This window comes from Peromyscus californicus, unplaced genomic scaffold (genome assembly GCF_007827085.1).
Source record: "Peromyscus californicus insignis strain IS unplaced genomic scaffold, ASM782708v3 Scaffold_22__1_contigs__length_63687245, whole genome shotgun sequence".
Lineage (NCBI taxonomy): Eukaryota > Metazoa > Chordata > Mammalia > Rodentia > Cricetidae > Peromyscus > Peromyscus californicus.
In genome coordinates, this window is record NW_026294525.1 from 23,272,387 (window position 1) to 23,290,951 (window position 18,565).

Consider the following 18,565-nt stretch of genomic DNA (forward strand, 5'->3'; position numbering starts at 1 on the left):
ACTTTGTATACTTTCTGCCTATTTGACTTTGCTGAAATCTTGGATGAAATGCCACGGTAAATATTACACGATAATATCTCCAAATAACATCTGTCTTTTTGTCTCCTAAATTTAGTCTGTGTTTTACATTATTTTCAAACTTTCCCGAAGTACATTAAGTATTCTTGCTCTTATTTTTAAGAGGAAGGCTTCCGAAAGGGAAGAAAGCGGTTCCATGCAAGGGTCCACACCAGGCTGCTCACACCTCTCCCAACAATTACCACCCTCAGCTATACTAAAACGGAAGCATTTCATATGCACATGAGCCTGGGTCAGCAAAACAGCTGGATGGACTGTGAAGATAATATAAGCATATCTAACGACATTTTAATCTCAATCTTCTAAAATATCTACTTTTACATAGTTTACATAAAATTAGCACAACAATATGTAGTTAATAAATTATAGACTTAATATATTGGAGATTGGTGTTCAACACATAGTTTTAGTTCATAAGGATAGAGGAAAAAAGTATCAAACTATATCCCAATTCTTTCAGCTATCAAATATTTCCTGCCTCCCATCTAGCCTGAGCTCTTCTCCCCATGCTGCTTCATAATCAGCACCTCCCCAGTGTTTCCTTGGTTCCCCTGCTGTGTCCTAACCCAAACTGCCATCACTTCAGGAGGTCAGGACTGTAGTCCTCAGGGAATCTTTTGTTTGATTTCCTCACAGCCCACGTATCTTGGGATTTACAAGTTACCTTGAAGAGTTCTGCTGTTATCTAACCTTAACGGTTTCCCAGCATCTTCCCAATGCTCTCAGGCTGCTCATGTCCTCTGCCACCCAATGTCATAGTATCTGCCAAGGCCTGTGGATCTCAGGGTCTTTCCTTGTCTATCTCACACACTTCTGAAACTTTCTTGGTTACATGAACAGTATTGTAGCAGAGAATGCTAGGGGCCTTCTCATATGCCTGTTTTCTATCTTTCTGCTATCCGGATTTCGCAACATTCAAAACCAAAGAATGGCCTTGCATAATAACACTAACTTTGCAGAACCAGAAACTGCTGGGAGAGACTTTAGTAAAGTCTCCTTACAACCATCAATGGCAGGGAACAATCTCGTCTTCTTCATCTCGTCCTTGCCATCTAGAATACTGCTACTCGGTAACTCAACTCTAGTATTCACTTGGACTATATGCAATCTTTGGGGTGTGCTGGTTGCTAGCTCTGAAACTCCATGTGCTTGGGGTCCTGTAATTTCAGAGATGTCCACTGACATGTGTACTGCTAACAAGCCTTTCTTTTAAACAGGGGAGCAAATCCTTATTTTACCTGGATTATTATTTGGATTTTCTGCAATAAGTAAGCGAATCTAAATCTGATATAAATACAGTGACAAGCTTACTGACCTCTAAAATGTTATGTGTTCTGCTCACACACTGCCATTCCACAAATGAATCACCACTGCAAGCTAATATACAGCTGAAGTAAGTCTACTAAGCACTAATTCTAGAAGTGAATGCAACAGTCTGTTCTTCTAACATTTAACCACATGCACAACTCCAAGCTTCCAGGTCATAAATTATAATATGTAATCTTTCAGCTATCCCTATAACCAGATTTATTTTACAATGTATTTTCTTTTTGCTTTTTGAGATAAGAGTATTGCTATGAATCTCAGGCTGGCCTGGGACTCACTATGTAGCCTAATGCTAGCTTTATGCTTGCAGGTATTTGCTATGTTTCAGCCTCCCAAACTGCTGGGGCTAGACAGATATATCACCATGTCTGTTGTGGTGGTTTGAATGAGAATGTTTCCATAGGCTAAAGTATTTTAATATGTGGTCCTCAGTTGGTGGACTGTTTGGGAAGGATGAAGAGGTGTAATGTTGTTGGAGAAGTTGTGGCCTTGTTGGAGGAAGTATGTCACTGGGGGTAGTCTTTAAGGTTTCAAAAGCTAACACTATTCCCAATTTTTCTCTCTGCCTCCAACTTGCTAATAAGATGTATGCTCTCAGCTACTACTTCATCACCATGCTTACCTATCTGCTGCACCCACCACCACCACCACCACCACCACCACCACCACCACCACCACCACCACCACCACGCTGGTGGTCGCAGATTCACGTTCTGAAACTGTTAAGTAAGCTCTCAATTAAATGCTTTCTTTTATAAGTTGCTTGGTCGTAGTATCTCTTCACAGCAACAGAACAGTAACTCAAATAACTGTCTATAATATATTTTTCTATGTGACTGTACTTCTACCTGTAAGTCTTTTTATTATAGCCCTCAGATATAAATTTAACTACCCTTTTTCTCTATGTCTGCATCTAAGCATCACAGACTGCTGGCAAACTGTCATGATTATAAATACAATTATTAGTCTCAAATAAACTTAATATGTACTTTCCCCAAATGCCAAGTTTTATTTTAAACATACGTCAATCTCTTTAAAACAAGCCTATCTACAAGTATACACAAAAATTAGCACACATTAATTAACTGATCGCTATGGAAACACTGGGCAATATAACATGATAATGTGAGGCAAGACACATTCCTGTTTGCCTTTTCTTATCTTCTCTCACAGTAATGGACAGTGGACATTATCTTAGGTCTACCATTCAAGAACAGTTAGCTATTTAGTAGACCAACTTGGGGGACAAGTAGCTCTGTGACATAGTTAAAAGCCCAGGTAGAGAAGGAGTGAGGTTGCTGCCTAGACTTACTTTGTCTTCGCTAACAGCCTCAGGGCAACTACTGGAAAACTAAACCAGCACTTTCTAGATACAATATGTGATTTCTTGTCATGTGAAAGATTTTAGCCCCTTATGAGTTTCTTCAGCTTCTGTTGTTTACAATCTATAGGTAAATGTGTATCTATTTTCTCTGAAGCAAAGGTAAAATTGTTTACACTTCAGTGTAGCCACAACCACTATCATCTGTAGCAGGAATCTTAAAAGTTCTTATTAATAAAATCAAACCTGAGGCCAGTTATTGGGGTGAACACTGGAAGATCAGAGAAACAGAATAAGCCATAGCTAACCTCACCTGGCCAACTTCTCAGCTGATCTTGTTTCTTCAGACTGGAAGCCTCCGTGTCCTCATATCCAAATGAATCTCAGCTGAATTGCTGCTAGAAGCCTGAAAGCTTAACCAGCCAAATGCTTCTAGTTTCTGGTCCTCACGCCTTATATACCTTTCTGCTTTCTACCATCACTCCCAGGCTCGCTTTCTGGGATTAAAGGCGTGAGTCACCATGCTTGGCTGTATCCTTGAACAGATGGATTTCTGCCTCTGGAATGCTAGGATTAAAGGCATGTGCTACCACTGCCTATCCTAAGTATCTAGTGGCTTTTCTGTTCTCTGACCCCAGATAAGTTTATTAGGGTACACAATATTTTGGGGAACACAATACCACCACAATCATCCTCATTCTTATTCTTCAGAAACACTTGAAATACAGTGTAATAATGTTCATGGACATGACCTAAATTCTGTCTCCTTCATTTGTATATAAATTACTCTATATTATAAAGGCATTATTATATAGTAAGATCCTTAACAAGAATTAGATCTTCTCAGATTCTGATTTGACATTTCTGTATTGGTTATGTGTTGTGAGATTATGATCACACTGTGATCCCAGAGTTTGCATTTGCATTAATTAAATAAAATCAACCTTGGGTCAGGAAGTGGAACCAGCAACTAGTTGACAGAAAGTAATTATAGAGAGTCATTGGGAGTCCAGAAAACAGAGAGATGCACAGGAAGTAGTAGGAAGGGACTTTGAGTGTGGCTGTCCTTTTCGGTTTGGAGACAGAAGAGACCTCTTGCTCTCTTTCTGAGACACCAGCAAAGAGGGAAGGTCAGATAGTTGCTCCTCAACTTCTCTGAGCTAACAGGTTTTCACCCCAGCCTCTGACTCCCGAGTATTTACTGGTAAATAGAATGATAGAGATTTAGTTAAAAACTACATTTGGTGGCGGCACCAGGGGTAGAAGTCCTGCCCAGCTACTGCCTGAGAAGCCAGCCAATAGCTGTGGAGCTGCAGCTACTGGCTGAAACAGCAGTAGATTTAGGAGCAGCCACAGTGTTGGTGATAAAACAACAGTTATGTGGCTTACAATTTGAAGTTTGGAAAGTGTAATAGAAGATACATTCTCTAATACTAATAAAAATAAGACCAAAAAAAATACCTTTTGTCATATGGATGGGAAAAAAAAGGATCACTTTCATACAGAGCTTTTTGAGACAAGCAATTCATTATAGAAACAGAAATATGATGAAAATTAATATGTAACACAGCAAATGTCTATTAAGGTAAAACAAATGCATGTGTAGCTGAAGTTGCCTACAAGAAAATATTTATTTCATACTGGAATTTCTTTTAGGAATGGAATGGATAGTTTTTAATTTTTTTTGAGATAATATAATTACACTATTTTCCCACTTCCATGTACACCTCCACCCCAACTCTTTTTCAAATTCATGGTCTCTTTTTGTTTGTTTTTATGAATAAATATTATTTGATGATGAGTAATGAGGTATATTTGTAAAAGGATTAAGTACTTTCCAAACCAACTTGAATTTAATGTGAGGCATTCAGGAGACAAACATTCACTAATCATGAAGGTATGCATTATTCAAAGTTCCACAGACTATGAAAATAAATGTTTTAACAGATCTTGCTTATCCAAAAGAAATGTAAAAATGTCTAACATGCAAATACGAAATTTTATAACACACACATCAGAGGTTTTATTATATTAAAAGAGCACAGCATTGAAATACTATGTATACATTGATGTTTAAAAGTAAAACTTATTTCAAAAGATAGAACTGAAAATACTACACTGTTTTAAGTATGTTATAAATACCTGCTATATGGTCAGTATTATCCTTTGTGAAGCAACTTCTGAGTCAAACACTGAATTACACTGCACAGTTTTTACAGCAGGTATATTTTACTACTTTTCAAAGTGAAACAACAGTAACAATCTCCTCCCCTGCCAGTATACACAGGTTGACCACAAATCAAATCAAAACAAAACAAGGAACAAGGAAGGCAGAATAAATGAATGTCTACTAAAAGGTATGCATTCATCCTTTATCAAACAAGCATTCTGGAGCTCCTGTCATGATACAACTACTTTAAGAAAAAGTTACTCTTAATTCCTACTAAATGATGAAATGAAAATTGACCTATGAATTAGTATCACTAGGTTTTTGAATATCTATACAATCAGCCAATACTCACACTTAAATTATGGACACTAGCATTGTGTTGATACACAGCAGGTACTACATGACAACTGATTATTAAAATGAACCAAAAGCTGGGCCAGGTGGAGCACATCAGTACTCTAAGATACTTTTAAAGCTGAAGCAAGAGGATCGTCAGGTCCAAGGCTGGCCTCTGAAACCAAGTGATTTCAAGGCCTTCTTAGGCAATTTAGGAAAAAATCTTGAAGAAAGTACATGAAGCAAGTTTCCTCCATGATATCTAGAGAAAAGACCCAAGCATGGAATAACTAAGATCAGCCCAGCATTGTGCATGGAAACACACTCTAAACTCAGGGTAAGGCCAACAGTTCCAAGCAAGGACAATATGTCCTCTGGTTGAATTGGGAAAATAAAAGTTTTTTAATTATTTGTTTATTATTTTATTTATATCTATTATTTGTTTTTACTTATTATCTCTCCTCAGGGAGAACGAGCCTGTTATAAGGTGAAGGCTAGGATCATGACTGGGAGGAAGCTCAGAGAAAGAAGTCCATTGATCTGCACAGGTAAACACAGCTGAAGTTTGATCAAACACTACTACAGGTATGTTCATGGGAAAACTCCACAAGGCCAAAGAATGCACAAGGGCTATGTGTCTACCTCTTCCTAAGCATACACACAGTGCTAGAATACATTCATGTTCCAAATAGAACATGGAGAGTCCTGGCTATTTACACAGGATATTCAATAGACTCCCAAGCCATACTTTAGCAGTGAGACTAACCTGTTCCTAGAGAAAGGCTCTTTTAAGCATACTCTCCAAAGGCTATTTTATCCACGCTTCCCAAAGAGCTAGAAGTAATAATGGCGACAAACAACACTGGAAAGCAAACCAAAGAACAAAGCACAAAGGGATCCAATGAACCACTAATACCTTGAACGCTGTCCAGACTAAATCTTTTCAAAGTGTCCTATGTCCAAGCAAAAGTTACTAACCATGTTGGTGTGAAAATGTGATGCATAAAGCAATAAGCCAACAATTCAAGCAGATCAAGCAGTGATAAAAGGATGTGAATATCAGATGACAGTCAAATACCAGGAAACTAATTAATATAAAAGTATTTACAGAAAACTAGGTCAAAAGAGAAAGGAAAAACGTACACAAAGGGACTCAAATGTAACACCTAGAAATAATTATCCAAAGTGACAAATTCACGTGATGATTAATAGTACAGTATAAACATAGAAGAAGAAGGAGAAGGAGGAGGAGGAGGAGGAGGAGGAGGAGGAGGAGGAGGAGGAGGAGGAGGAGGAGGAGGAGGAGAAGAAGAAGAAGAAGAAGAAGAAGAAGAAGAAGAAGAAGAAGAACAAGAAGAAGAAGAAGAACAAGAACAAGAAGAAACGGTTAGTGAGCTTCAGAAATAGCCATAGAAACCACTCAAAATAAATCTGGGGGAAAACAATCTCAAGAAAAGAAGAAAAATAAACAACTTAAAAACTAGCCTCTAGAGGTCCAGGAAAATGTCAAGTGTCTAGTTTACATGTGACCAGATTCCCAAATGAAAGGAGTTAGCCAGAAAGGTGTCAAAAAACGAGGTGAAGAAAAAAACAAAACAAACTGTCAAGTTCAGTGTACAGTAAGTGCAAATGCATCTTTCAAAAGGAAAGCCTGAGATAAAAGTCTATCTCCTCACAGCAGAAGCCGAGATAATCTCAGCATCAAACTGAGTAAGAAATGACAAAGTTCTCGGAGAGAAAAGACAATATCATCAGATTTAAAGCTTAGGCTACAAAGGAAGGAAAATTACGAAAATGATATTCATGTGGTCAAATATATGAGATTAGTTTCTCACTTTATAAAAAAATTTAAAACAGAATAATTAAAAAGTAAAAATATATTAGAGGGTATATGACATATACATGAACACAATACATACCAATTATAGGCAAAAGGCAGGAAAAAAACAATAAATACTTCATGTGTAAAGTTTTATATCTATGACAGCAGATTCTGATGCCTTAATGCAAACTTTACAATAACAATAATAAATTAGAGAAATATTAATCTCACATTGGAAACATTGGAAGAATGACAGAATCCTTAAACAAACAAACACACAAAAACAAATTCTTGAGAGCACTAGGAGATGGCCTAGTGGTTAAGAACACTCTAGCTGTTCTTGCAGAGCATCTAGGTTCTAGACCAGCAACTACAAGGAAGATCATAACTCTCTGTAATTTCCATTTTAAGTGAATCAATGCCCTCTTCTGGCCTCTGCAGGGACTGCATGCATATGGTGCACAGACAACCATGCAGGTAAACACACACACACACACACACACACACACACACACACACACACACACACCAATTATCTACCAAAGAGGCAGAAAAGGAAACAAAAACCAGAAAAATCAAATACAACACTCATAGTATGGATTTCTCTGGGAAGAGGAAATACAAGAGATCTAGGTAAACTAGAGGTAGGGGTGGGGGCATGGGAAATAAGGGCTCTGGTTAGGCAGGTTGGGGGTGAGACAGAGCAGGAGAGTAATGATAGACATGTCTGCGAGGGTGGGAGTGTTATCAGGGTTAGGGAGAAACTTGGTGCCAGGGAAACTCCCAGGAATCCACAAGGATGACCCCAGCTAAGACTCATAGCAATAGTGGAGAGGGTGTCTGAACTGGCCTTCCCCTGTAATCAGATTGGTGACTACCCTAGGTATCATTAGAGAGCTTTCATCCAGTAACTGGTGGAAACAAATGCAAAGATCCACAGCCAAGCACTGGGTCAAGCTTGGGGAATCCTGTTGACAAGAGGGAGGAAGGACTGTACAAGCCAGGGGGATCAATGCATAAGGGAACCCACAAAACCAACTAACCTGGGCTCATAGGAGCTCACAGATTCTGGACTGACAATTAGGGAGCCTGCATGGGATCAATCTAGGCCATCTACATATATGTGACAGTTGTGTAGCTTGGTCTATTTAAGGGACTCCTAGCAGTGGGATCAGAACCTGTCCCTAAATGCCTGAGCTGGCTTTTGGGAAACTATTCCCCATACTGGGTTGCCTAGCCCAGCCTTAATACTTAGTCTTACTCAACTTGACATGCCATACTTTGTTGACACCATGCTCCTTTATGAAACAGGAGGAGTGGATGGGGGTAGCAGGGAGGGGAAGCAGGGAGAGTGAACAGGAGGAAAGGAGGGAAGGGAAACTGTGGTCGGGATATAAAATAAATGAAAAAATTGAATTAATTCAAACAAAAAGAGTAACTTAAATTTAAGCAAATTAATAATCACATTAAACAAATAATTTACTCCAATTAAAAGGCCAAGATTGTTGTCTGAGTAAAAATAAAGGACTCAAGAATATACTGTTTTCACGGCTTCAGTCGACTGGAGTAACAATAACTTAAAAATAACATTAAATGAATATTTATCAAAAGTCATATACCAACATAATCATTTAAAGTGGCAAAATCAAATTAATTTACCACAAAAATATTGTGAAAATGATATTACTTTTGTCCCAAGATTACTAATAAAGTGCATACTTCCTGCCATCCGATTCTCAAAGGTGCTAAAACTATGTCAGAAAAGACAGACTTTAAAGAATGGTGCTGAGAGAACTGGACAGTCTGATGTAAAAGTGTCAATCTAGATCTTTATGTTTCTCAAAAATCAACTGAAAACGAATCCAAGTCCCTAATGAAAGGCTTGGAGTCATGGGGGAAACACTTCACATTAGAGGCACAGGCAAAGACTTTTGGAACAGGATTTAAAAACATCTTAGGGAATAATGGCAAGAGTATCTGCACAGCAAAGCAAACAATTACCAAGAAAGAGACAATCTGCAGAACATGAGATAATCTTTGCTATCTATATATCCAGGGAATTAATATTCAGGATATACAGATCATTAATACAAAACAAAAGAATAATCTAAGAAATAAATGAACAAATGTGTATTATTCAAAACAACACGAGTAAATGAACACATGAAAAAAATTTCAACATGTTTAGCCATTATGGAAATGTAAATCCAAACCTCATTGAGATTTCATCTTATACCAATCAGAATGGCTAAAACCAAAACCAACAAATGCTGGTATGTATGAGAGGCACATTCATATATTGTTGAGTGGGAATGTAAATTAGTATAACCATCATAAAAATCAGAATAGAGCTTCCTCAAAACCCAGAACTACCATGTGATCTACCTACACCATTCTCAACTACACTCAAGCAATAAGGCCAGCTTAGTAGAGAGATACCTATATATGTGTACTGAGACCCTATTCACAATAGGCAAGTTATATGACCAACAGGTATCATCAACAAGTAGGTAAAATGTGTCATACACACACAAAATGGAGTTTTATCCATCCATAAAGAAGGAAATCATATCATTGGAAGAAAAATGGATAGAACTGGCTATCATCATGCCAGTGAAGCAAGCCAACTCAGAAAGGCAAATAGCACATTTTCTCTGTGGAAGCCGGGGTAAAATGAGAAAGACGATGTTAAAGTGGAAAGGAGACTACTGTGAAAGAGAAAGGGGAGGAGGGAGAAGAGGGAAGGAAAGGTGATGGGGTGGGTACCATCAACTACATGATGTATGCAAACGTCATAACAGCCTACTATTCATACAACATTAAAAATAAATTTCACGCCGGGCGGTGGTGGCGCACGCCTTTAATCCCAGCACTCGGGAGGCAGAGCCAGGCGGATCTCTGTGAGTTCGAGGCCAGCCTGGACTACCAAGTGAGTTCCAGGAAAGGCGCAAAGCTACACAGAGAAACCCTGTCTCGAAAAACCAAAAAAAAAAAAAAAAAAAATAAATAAATAAATAAATAAATAAATAAATAAATTTCACAAGTGAAGCAATTTGTCCAAGGTCATGTAAACAAATAACGGGCTAGGATTTTACTTAGGTATAGTCTGGCTGGAGTCTCCTAACCTTGAATCTCTCTAGCTCTCACAGCACACAGGTACACAGGATTGTATATGTGGTATGTATATGCAACCACAAATTATATATAGTAGAGTATATAATTCTTCATACTTACTTCTTTTTTACAGTATGTTCTGTAATAAATGTAACTATCATTTCCACAGTGACATAACATTCTATCATCCCACCATAAAGGACTTGAATGATAAATACTAGATTTACCCTATGAGCATATCATAAAAATCACTGCTAAAAATAGCTTTATGTTGGACACTTTTATACTACCATTGTCTCCTTTATGCACATTTTACTCAACTGGACTACCATGTTAAAAATGTATTATTTGTTCTCTTCACATAGTGATTATTTCACTATAAAATAAGATCATAATCTGGTAAGAATCCTTGATATATCATGGATCATCATCATCATCATCATTGGCATAATCAAGCATTTTTCCCTCAAAAGAATTGAAACCTAAAAAGGTAAGGTGGCAAGCTACAGAAGATAGCAGGTGTGAATCTGCACATGGCTTTACATTTTAGTTACTTCAGGCAGATGTTACCTGTAATGAGTATAAGTGGGAAGCCATGTGAGTCTTTATTCTTTTGTATGTATTCCAAATTGTCTAACATAAACATGTATTATTCCGACTAATGTTTCTCAAAGGTGACAAAACAATACTGTATTGCTTCCAGAGGGAGCAGGAAAAAATGGGTGTGGGGTTATGTGTGAATGTATGTGCACATGAACGCCAGAGGGCAATACTGGGTGTCTTCCTCACTTTAGAGCCAGTGTCTCTAACTGAACCTGGAACTTGCTGATTAGCTAGACTGGCTAGCCAACCAGCTTCAGAGAACAACCTGTTGCTGCATTCTGAGAGCTGGGATTACAGAGGAATGGTGTCATGTCTGGCTTTTGCATAGGTGTTGGGAATCAAAATCAGGTGGTCACGCTTGCATGGTAAGCACTTGATGACTGGGCCATCTTCCCAACATCAGTTTTACTCTAAAAATTTGTATTTGTTGATGCAGTGTCTGGGGGAACTGTTGACACTTCCAACAATGCTTTTCTAAAATGCCCTGCGCAGTTCTGACAACAAAGGTTTACCCTTCCATGAGTTCCAGCACTGTTTCCAAAAAGAAACAACAATAAATTGAGTCTTAATAAACAAAGCTTCCCTTCTAAAAAACAAATAAACAAAAAACCAAACAACAACAAAAACAAAAACACCTGTTAAGGTCTAGGATAGAAAAACAAAAGTAATCCTAACTGCTAAATGAAGCTTTTGAGTGAAGGCAGGAACTTCGCAAACATGCCTATGGAGAACTATTATATATAATCCCGTTCTATTAAAAAAGGATGCGGGCTTTCACCTTTGAGCAGTCAAATGTAACTATTTTGGAAAGCAAGCCTTATCAAAGAGGCTTAAATTATCTGGGCTGGCAAAGAAGGAAATGAAAGGTAAGGGGTGCTATTTGGTTGCACAGCTCCATTCAAGAGATCGCAGGTTCTTTTTTGTTGTTGTTGTTGTTGTTGTTTTCTGAAGAGTTTTATATAACCAAAGGAGAACAATCAAATGACTATATTAATAAAACAAAATATGGATGTCCATATACTTTCACAAACAAAATTAATGGGATTCTAACGCATAAAGTGAAAATTGATCATTCTGTGTATTACTGCTAACCTGTCATGTCAGTACAGTATCCTGAGTTGGCCTATAATAATAACAATAAAAAAATTCAGACAAAACTATGCTCCCAATTTATCATTTAAGTTCTGAAACCATAAAGATAACAATATTCTTCCCATTGGTTTAAACTTACCTAACTTAAAAATCCCTTTTTCTGCATGATTAAGAACAAATTAATAATAGGCAATGTATCTTTAATGCTAATTTCCATGTACTTTATCATCACTAGCAAAGAAAACCAATGTTTTTGGTATTTAAGTTAAATATTTCTGCTTTTATGTGCTATATCATATCTGACTGAAACAGTTACATGTATTCCCAACTTCCTGAGGAACTACTTAATCTTTCTGTGATCATATAAACAAACAAGGTCTCAAGAACATGTTTTCATGGTCACTAAAGGTCTATGGCTTTACAATGCCACCCCCTAGAGGAATCTTAAAAGACAAATTGGAAAGTTTATACTTCAGTTACGGTGAACTTAAAAAAAAAAAATCTTTCTGAATTTAGCCTATAGCACCAAATCTGGCAGTGTCAAAAATTGTTATCATATAGTTTTGTTAATAGGGACTCAAATATTTTCTGATTTTATTAAAGAAAAGGGGGAGTGTAGTCAGACTTGCTCATTGGGACTGCCAGTCTGTAAATAATGACATGGAGACTTATTAATTATGAAAGCTTGGCCTTTAGCTTAGGCTTCTTTCCAACTAGCTCTTATAACTTAAATCAACCCATATTTTTTAATCTACATTCTTCTACATCTCCAAACTGTATGTCCTGCTTCCCCTGAGTCTCACTGGCGAATCCACCTTTCTTCTTCCCAGAGTCCTCTCTAGCAGGAAGTCCCGCCTATTCTCTCCTGCCTAGCTATGGGTTGTTCAGCTCTTTATTACACCAACCAAAATAATACATCTTCACACAGTGTACTAATATCCCCAAACATCCCAGGACAGGGGAGGAGCTTAGAAATACAGGTTTAGGAGCAGAAAGCCTAACCTTCATTTCCTCTACTTATGTTTCTCCCCAGATTATGTCCCTATCTTTTTGCTAATTACTTATCACTGACAACTTTTTCATTCAACATTTCTCCTCTCCACCTGTCATTCAGGTGTTGGTTCTAGCAACAGAGGACCACAATGGCTGCAAGAGCAAATGCCCCTAAAGAAAGATTATTATAAATGCCAAGAGTTACATAAGCTTTAGTTGTCTGTCAATTTCTGTGATTAACTGCGTGGTCATAGCTCTCCTCTAAGGACCACTGTTACCTTAATATTCAAGTCAATCCAGTAAATGCTCTTTTTGGTATCAAATTATCTCTGGTGGCACAGTAACTGAATGAAGAAAAGCAAGCCTCCCCAAGTCCACAATCTAGAAGAGAAGACAGGCAAATGAGCAGGCAGCCAGAAGAAAGCCACAGAAAACACAAGAAGATGAACCTAAAACCAGGGGCCCAACAGCTACCAGGAACACCACTGACATTCAAGCTACGACCTTAAGGATAAGAATGGAGTGTGGTTGGATGGTGGTGGCGCATGCCTTTAATCCCAGCACTGGGAGGCAGAGCCAGGCAGATCTCTGTGAGTTCGAGGCCAGCCTGGGCTACAGAGTGAGTTCCAGGAAAGGCGCAAAGCTACACAGAGAAACCCTGTCTCAAAAAACCAAAAACAAACAAAAACAAAAACAAAAAAAGACCCAAAACAACAACAACAAAAGAATGGAGTGTGTAGTGAGAGAAGAAGTCATGGAGCAGAACAGAGGCTGCAAGGCATAGAGACAAGAGTAAGTCAGTTAAGCTCCAGGAAGCGAAGGCAACTCAGTTTCATCAGAACTACAAAATATGACTCAAAATCCAATCTGGAGACACCATGCCATTGAAGACACTGCTATTTTCTCTGAATAACATTTGAACTTCCTCACTACCTATGCCTTTTAATTGTTTTTGGTTTTTGTTTTCAATGGCTTTATTTGTTACAATATGAAAAACACCAACTTACACAATGGGGAAAAGCAATCAAAAGGAAAAATACCACACACATACAAACACTCCGTTGCTTATGAATCTATACAAAATTGTTTTTTTCTGAGACAGGGTTTCTCTGTGTAGCCCAGACTGTCCTGGAATTCGCTCTGTAGACCAAGCTAGCCTCAAACTCACAGAGATATCTGCCTGCTTTGCCTCCCAAGTGCTGGGATTAAAGGTGTGCACCACCACTGACTGGTTCAAGATTGTCCTACATTTTTGTATAACTATTCAGCTTATAAAATGCACTTTGTAATTTTTGAATAATTATATAATTTTCTACCAGTGAAAACACTTAACGTTTTCATAGTATCTATTTGTACATTTGTGATACATTTACATACATACACACAAAATTTGTACTTTGAAATTGTACATCTCTATTTATAGCAAAACGTGTGTAGTATCTGGGCCCCATACATGCTAGGCAAGTACTCTAACATGAGGTATTTCACTAGCACTATTTCTGAGACAGGTTCTCATGCAGCCCAGGTTGGCCTTGGACTCTTGATCCTCTTGCCTCTACCACCTGAATACTAGGATTACAGATGTATGCCATGATGCTCAGCAAACTTGAGAACGGAAAGATCTTCCTGCATGTCGCATTAACTACAGGACCAGAGCTAGCAGTGTCCAGAATACTTCACACAGTGTCTGTTATTTGTAGGTACTTACACATTTTCTGGCTTTATTAAAGAAAAAAAAAAAAACTACATCATACATACTTCATGGAATTCTGCTTAAAGCTCTTACAATATTTGTGATTATTTCCTAAACACAAGTTTCCCCAAACTGGAACCACTTCACTACATATATATTAACATTTTCCCAAAGGGCTTTCTAAAACTTTGTGCCAAATATCTCAGCTATGTCAGTGAAGATTTTGGTACACTCATCTATACTAAATTCAATTTTTACATTAAAAAATAACATAGTTTGGATTTCATATTCTTAGAAACTCCTAACTACAATGATATCTGTACTAGGGATTGGATCCAAGTAAAGATAGAGAGTTTCGTTTAATAAATATTTTGTACACAGAAATCACAAATAATCTTTTGTGTGTGTGCATTATCTGCTTCTCTCTGCAGGCATGCATGGAAGCAGGGATCAATGTTGGGTGTTTTCCTCTGTTGCTTTCCACCTTATTTTCTGAGACAAGGTCTCTCATTGAACCTGAAGTTCATCCCCACTGGCTAGGCTGGCTGGTAGTAAGCTGCTGATATCTACCTGTGTGACCTCCCCAGACTCGTGCTATTGTGACCTCTTTCATGTGGGTGCTGTGAACTCAGTTTTCATGTCTGTAGAGCAAGCGTTTCACCTACTGAGCAATCTCTCCAGCCTGGAAGATAAATTTATATATTTCAATAGCTTGAAGCACAAAACAATGTTTCTCAGTATGAAATTTTCTACTTGTGCCATCATGGTGGCATTAAAAGTCTTTTGGATTATAAAGCATACGGGGTGTGTGGGGGGGATAAATCTAATTTAAAAGGTTTAAAGATAAACTCAGTAATAAGAAACTACCAGAAATGGTCAGGCAGAATTGAAAACAAACAATACCCAGAAATAAGAAATAAAAGATGAAGTCAACTCAATGGATGTGTTAAGCAATGGAACACCTGGAGGTTAAGACAGGTCTTACGGAGTTACACAACATAACAGAGATAAGATAGCTGAAAGAATTAAGAGAAGAAAGTTAAAGGGAAAAGAATAACATATATGTAACAAAAAATTCACAATAGCTAAAACAAGGAAGCAGCAACAAGGTAATTTTCTATAATTGATAAAAGATTCATTTACAGTCTTAATCCCAAATTAAAACCAAATCCCAAGTGAGTACACAGAAGAAATCAAGGCCTAGAAAACTAGAAAGTATCCTAGAAACTGATAAGACAATTTACATTAAACATTTTGGAAAAAGAATTTCCTGAAGAAAAAACAGGCCATGAACTGGAGAACATACCTGCAATACATGCAACAAATTAGTATATATCATTAGAAAAAGACAGTTCAATAGGAGCATGGGCAAAACAACAAAAAAACAGTTCAAAAGGAAACCACATGTTTAATTAACATATGAATAGCTGTTGACCTTCATTAAAACTCAGAGAACTGCAAATATCACTTCAAAGAGACAGCATCCACAGTTACCAAATGAGTAAAAACTAAAAACTTTAGTAACACCAAACGTGAGTACATTAGTATGTTCCCATCGTTCCTTAAACTCTGTATGGACATCATTTACGATCTTATATACGGGTCTCATAACAAAAACTGTATTACAGCCAAACGGACTTGTCATAAAATGCCTATTCATGACTCCAGGGAGAGGGATTCCACTTGAATTGAAATAGGCATGAAAACCAGATGGCAGCAGGCTCAAAGGTCCCCACCAGTGAAGGGTGAGGACAAGAGTGGACTCCCACTTCAAGTTCACCTCAAAGGTGGAATGATGAGGCTCAATTTTAGGGGACTGTCATGGGAAACACTTCTCTTAGTTTTTTTTTTTTTTAATTTAATTTTGTAAGTCTAAACAAAGGAAATGGGGAACAAGCTTAGACACAAAGGGCAAGAATGTGCATACTGACCCAGGAAGGAAAGGATCCTGAGTAGTCACAAAGGTGCACAGTAATAGGTGCATGAATAAAGATTCGCTCAGAGGGGGAACAAAGGGCCCTATTTCAGTTCCGAGACATTGCTTCTTTGTTCATGTACCAGCTTCTCTCTAGCTCTACACCCAGTATCCTAGCTCCTCTTTTAAACTTGCTTCGGGACCTTCAGACTTTTATTCCATCTAAAGGTATATTCTTCCCCAAATGTGCAGGAACTACTGGCTTCGACTGTCAATTCAGCGAAGTACCCTCTGAACAAAGGAAAATGAAACCCCCTCTACACTGTTCTGGTACTTCTACTCCCTTTCCCGATTTACTTTATAGAATGCATGAGTACTGTCTCAGCAACCTCCTCTCAGTACTACGAACGGCTTTTGGCAGTAGCTAGGAAAGCCCGGCACCAGGTAAAAAGGCTCAATGATTACATGCTGCATGAATGATTATTAGGGACTTAGTTGAGAAAGTTAAAAGAGCAAGCACGACGAAAATAACACTCTTCAATTTTGACAAAGATGAAGTGCAGTCATCTTATGGCTTGCAGGAGAGGTTACATTTCAAATCTTAAATCATGAGGAGTTTGGCAACTATGGGGGGAGGTGTGTGATGACATTCATGCACACTGGAGAAATGAGGTACATGTAGAGAAGGGAAGGGATGAGCTGGTGCAGATTTTTGCTAACAACGTCCTTGCAATGTTCACAGCAGAGGAAAAATCATATTGAGTTTCTCTATTCTGAAAGTTCTTTAGGGGCTCAGAGTAGTACAGTCATTTCTTGCAACAAAGACATGAGTATAAAATTCAAAACATAGTTTATATAAAACTACTTGCCCTACCCGCTTTACCAACTCTAAAAGCCTGAACAAAGTTAGACCTGTTTTCCCTTTGGCGGTAGAGCCTACACAATCTCAAACTGGGAAAACTGTTACTCAACTTCTCAACTTTTCGTCATCTCAGGACGACAAAGGAACAGAGGAGCATGGAAAACCAAAGTCAAGAGCAGTCAAACTCAAGTGTTTAGCAGCAGATACGCGTCACGGAACCGTGTATTAACCCGCACTTTCTGTTACGACTTCTACTAGTCTACTTTCCTTCCCATCGCGGGGACATGCACTGGCGTTTCAACCCCATCTCAAAGGCTCGACAACCCCGGGAGCTTTCGTGTATGCACAGAAAACCTGGGAGGAGTGGGCAGACCACGCAGGAGCACGTGGGAGTCAGTTCCGAGGCTTAGGAGAGGTAGGGGACACTAGGGTGCTTGGGGTTTCCCCGGGCGGGCCGGAGGTCAAGGCTCAGGGTTTAAAGCCAGGGGGCGGGGCGGGCCTCCTGCACGGGGGGCGGCGCGTGGGCTCGGGCAGCCACCGTACGGGAGGGCGGCGACTCGGAGGGACTCACAGTAGTAGGCCACCACGGGGTCCCGCTTGTCATGCTCCTGAGCCGTTCTCAAATGATGCTGTATGCTCTTAAACTGCGCGGGCAGCGGCGGCAGCGGGGCCAGCGCGGCCATCTCCACTCGCGGAAGCACCACTTCCTACTAGCCGGCCACAAACACTTCCGCTTCCGCCTCCGAGCGCGGCAAAGCCCGCCCACTCTTCCGTTGCTCAGCCGCTTTGTCGGCTTGTCGGCGACGGATGCCCGGAAGAGTCACACTTAGCTGCCTGGCTCGAGGCCGTGGAGAACGCAGATCACGTGAGGCTCCTGTGTTGCACACGGCACCAGCGCTCTCTGCTGGTAAGAAAAAGAGAAGCGTTTTTATTTAACTTTTTGCTTTTCTTTTCCTTTTCTTTTTCTTTTTTTTTGTGTGTGTATGGAACAAAAGGAAGGAGAAGAAAGGGGAAAAATAAGAAAGTAGAGTTCATGGACTTGGAGAAAGGAAAATATAACTTCCAGTTCCCCAATCTTAATTTTAAATATATTAACCATTCCATCTCCCCCTCCCAAACACCCCCCTGTCTCTGTCCTGTGTGTGTGTGTGTGTGTGTGTGTGTGTGTGTGTGTGTGTGTGTGCTTTGTTGGGAACATTCTAGGCAAGCATTGTTTACCACTAAGCTACATTCTCAGCTT

At 39.0% G+C, this 18,565-nt stretch overlaps 1 protein-coding gene across 1 annotated transcript in view; it reads right to left on the minus strand.

Moving 5' to 3' along the window:
* Positions 1-18,055, minus strand: part of Vta1 (vesicle trafficking 1) — a 57,481-nt gene extending 39,426 nt beyond the window's left edge. The window contains exon 1 of the mRNA XM_052751096.1: positions 17,897-18,055. Coding sequence (XP_052607056.1) covers positions 17,897-18,008 — 112 coding nt within the window. The 5' untranslated portion in view covers positions 18,009-18,055. The remainder of the gene's footprint in view (positions 1-17,896) is intronic.
* Between the last annotated feature and the right edge of the window lie 510 nt (positions 18,056-18,565).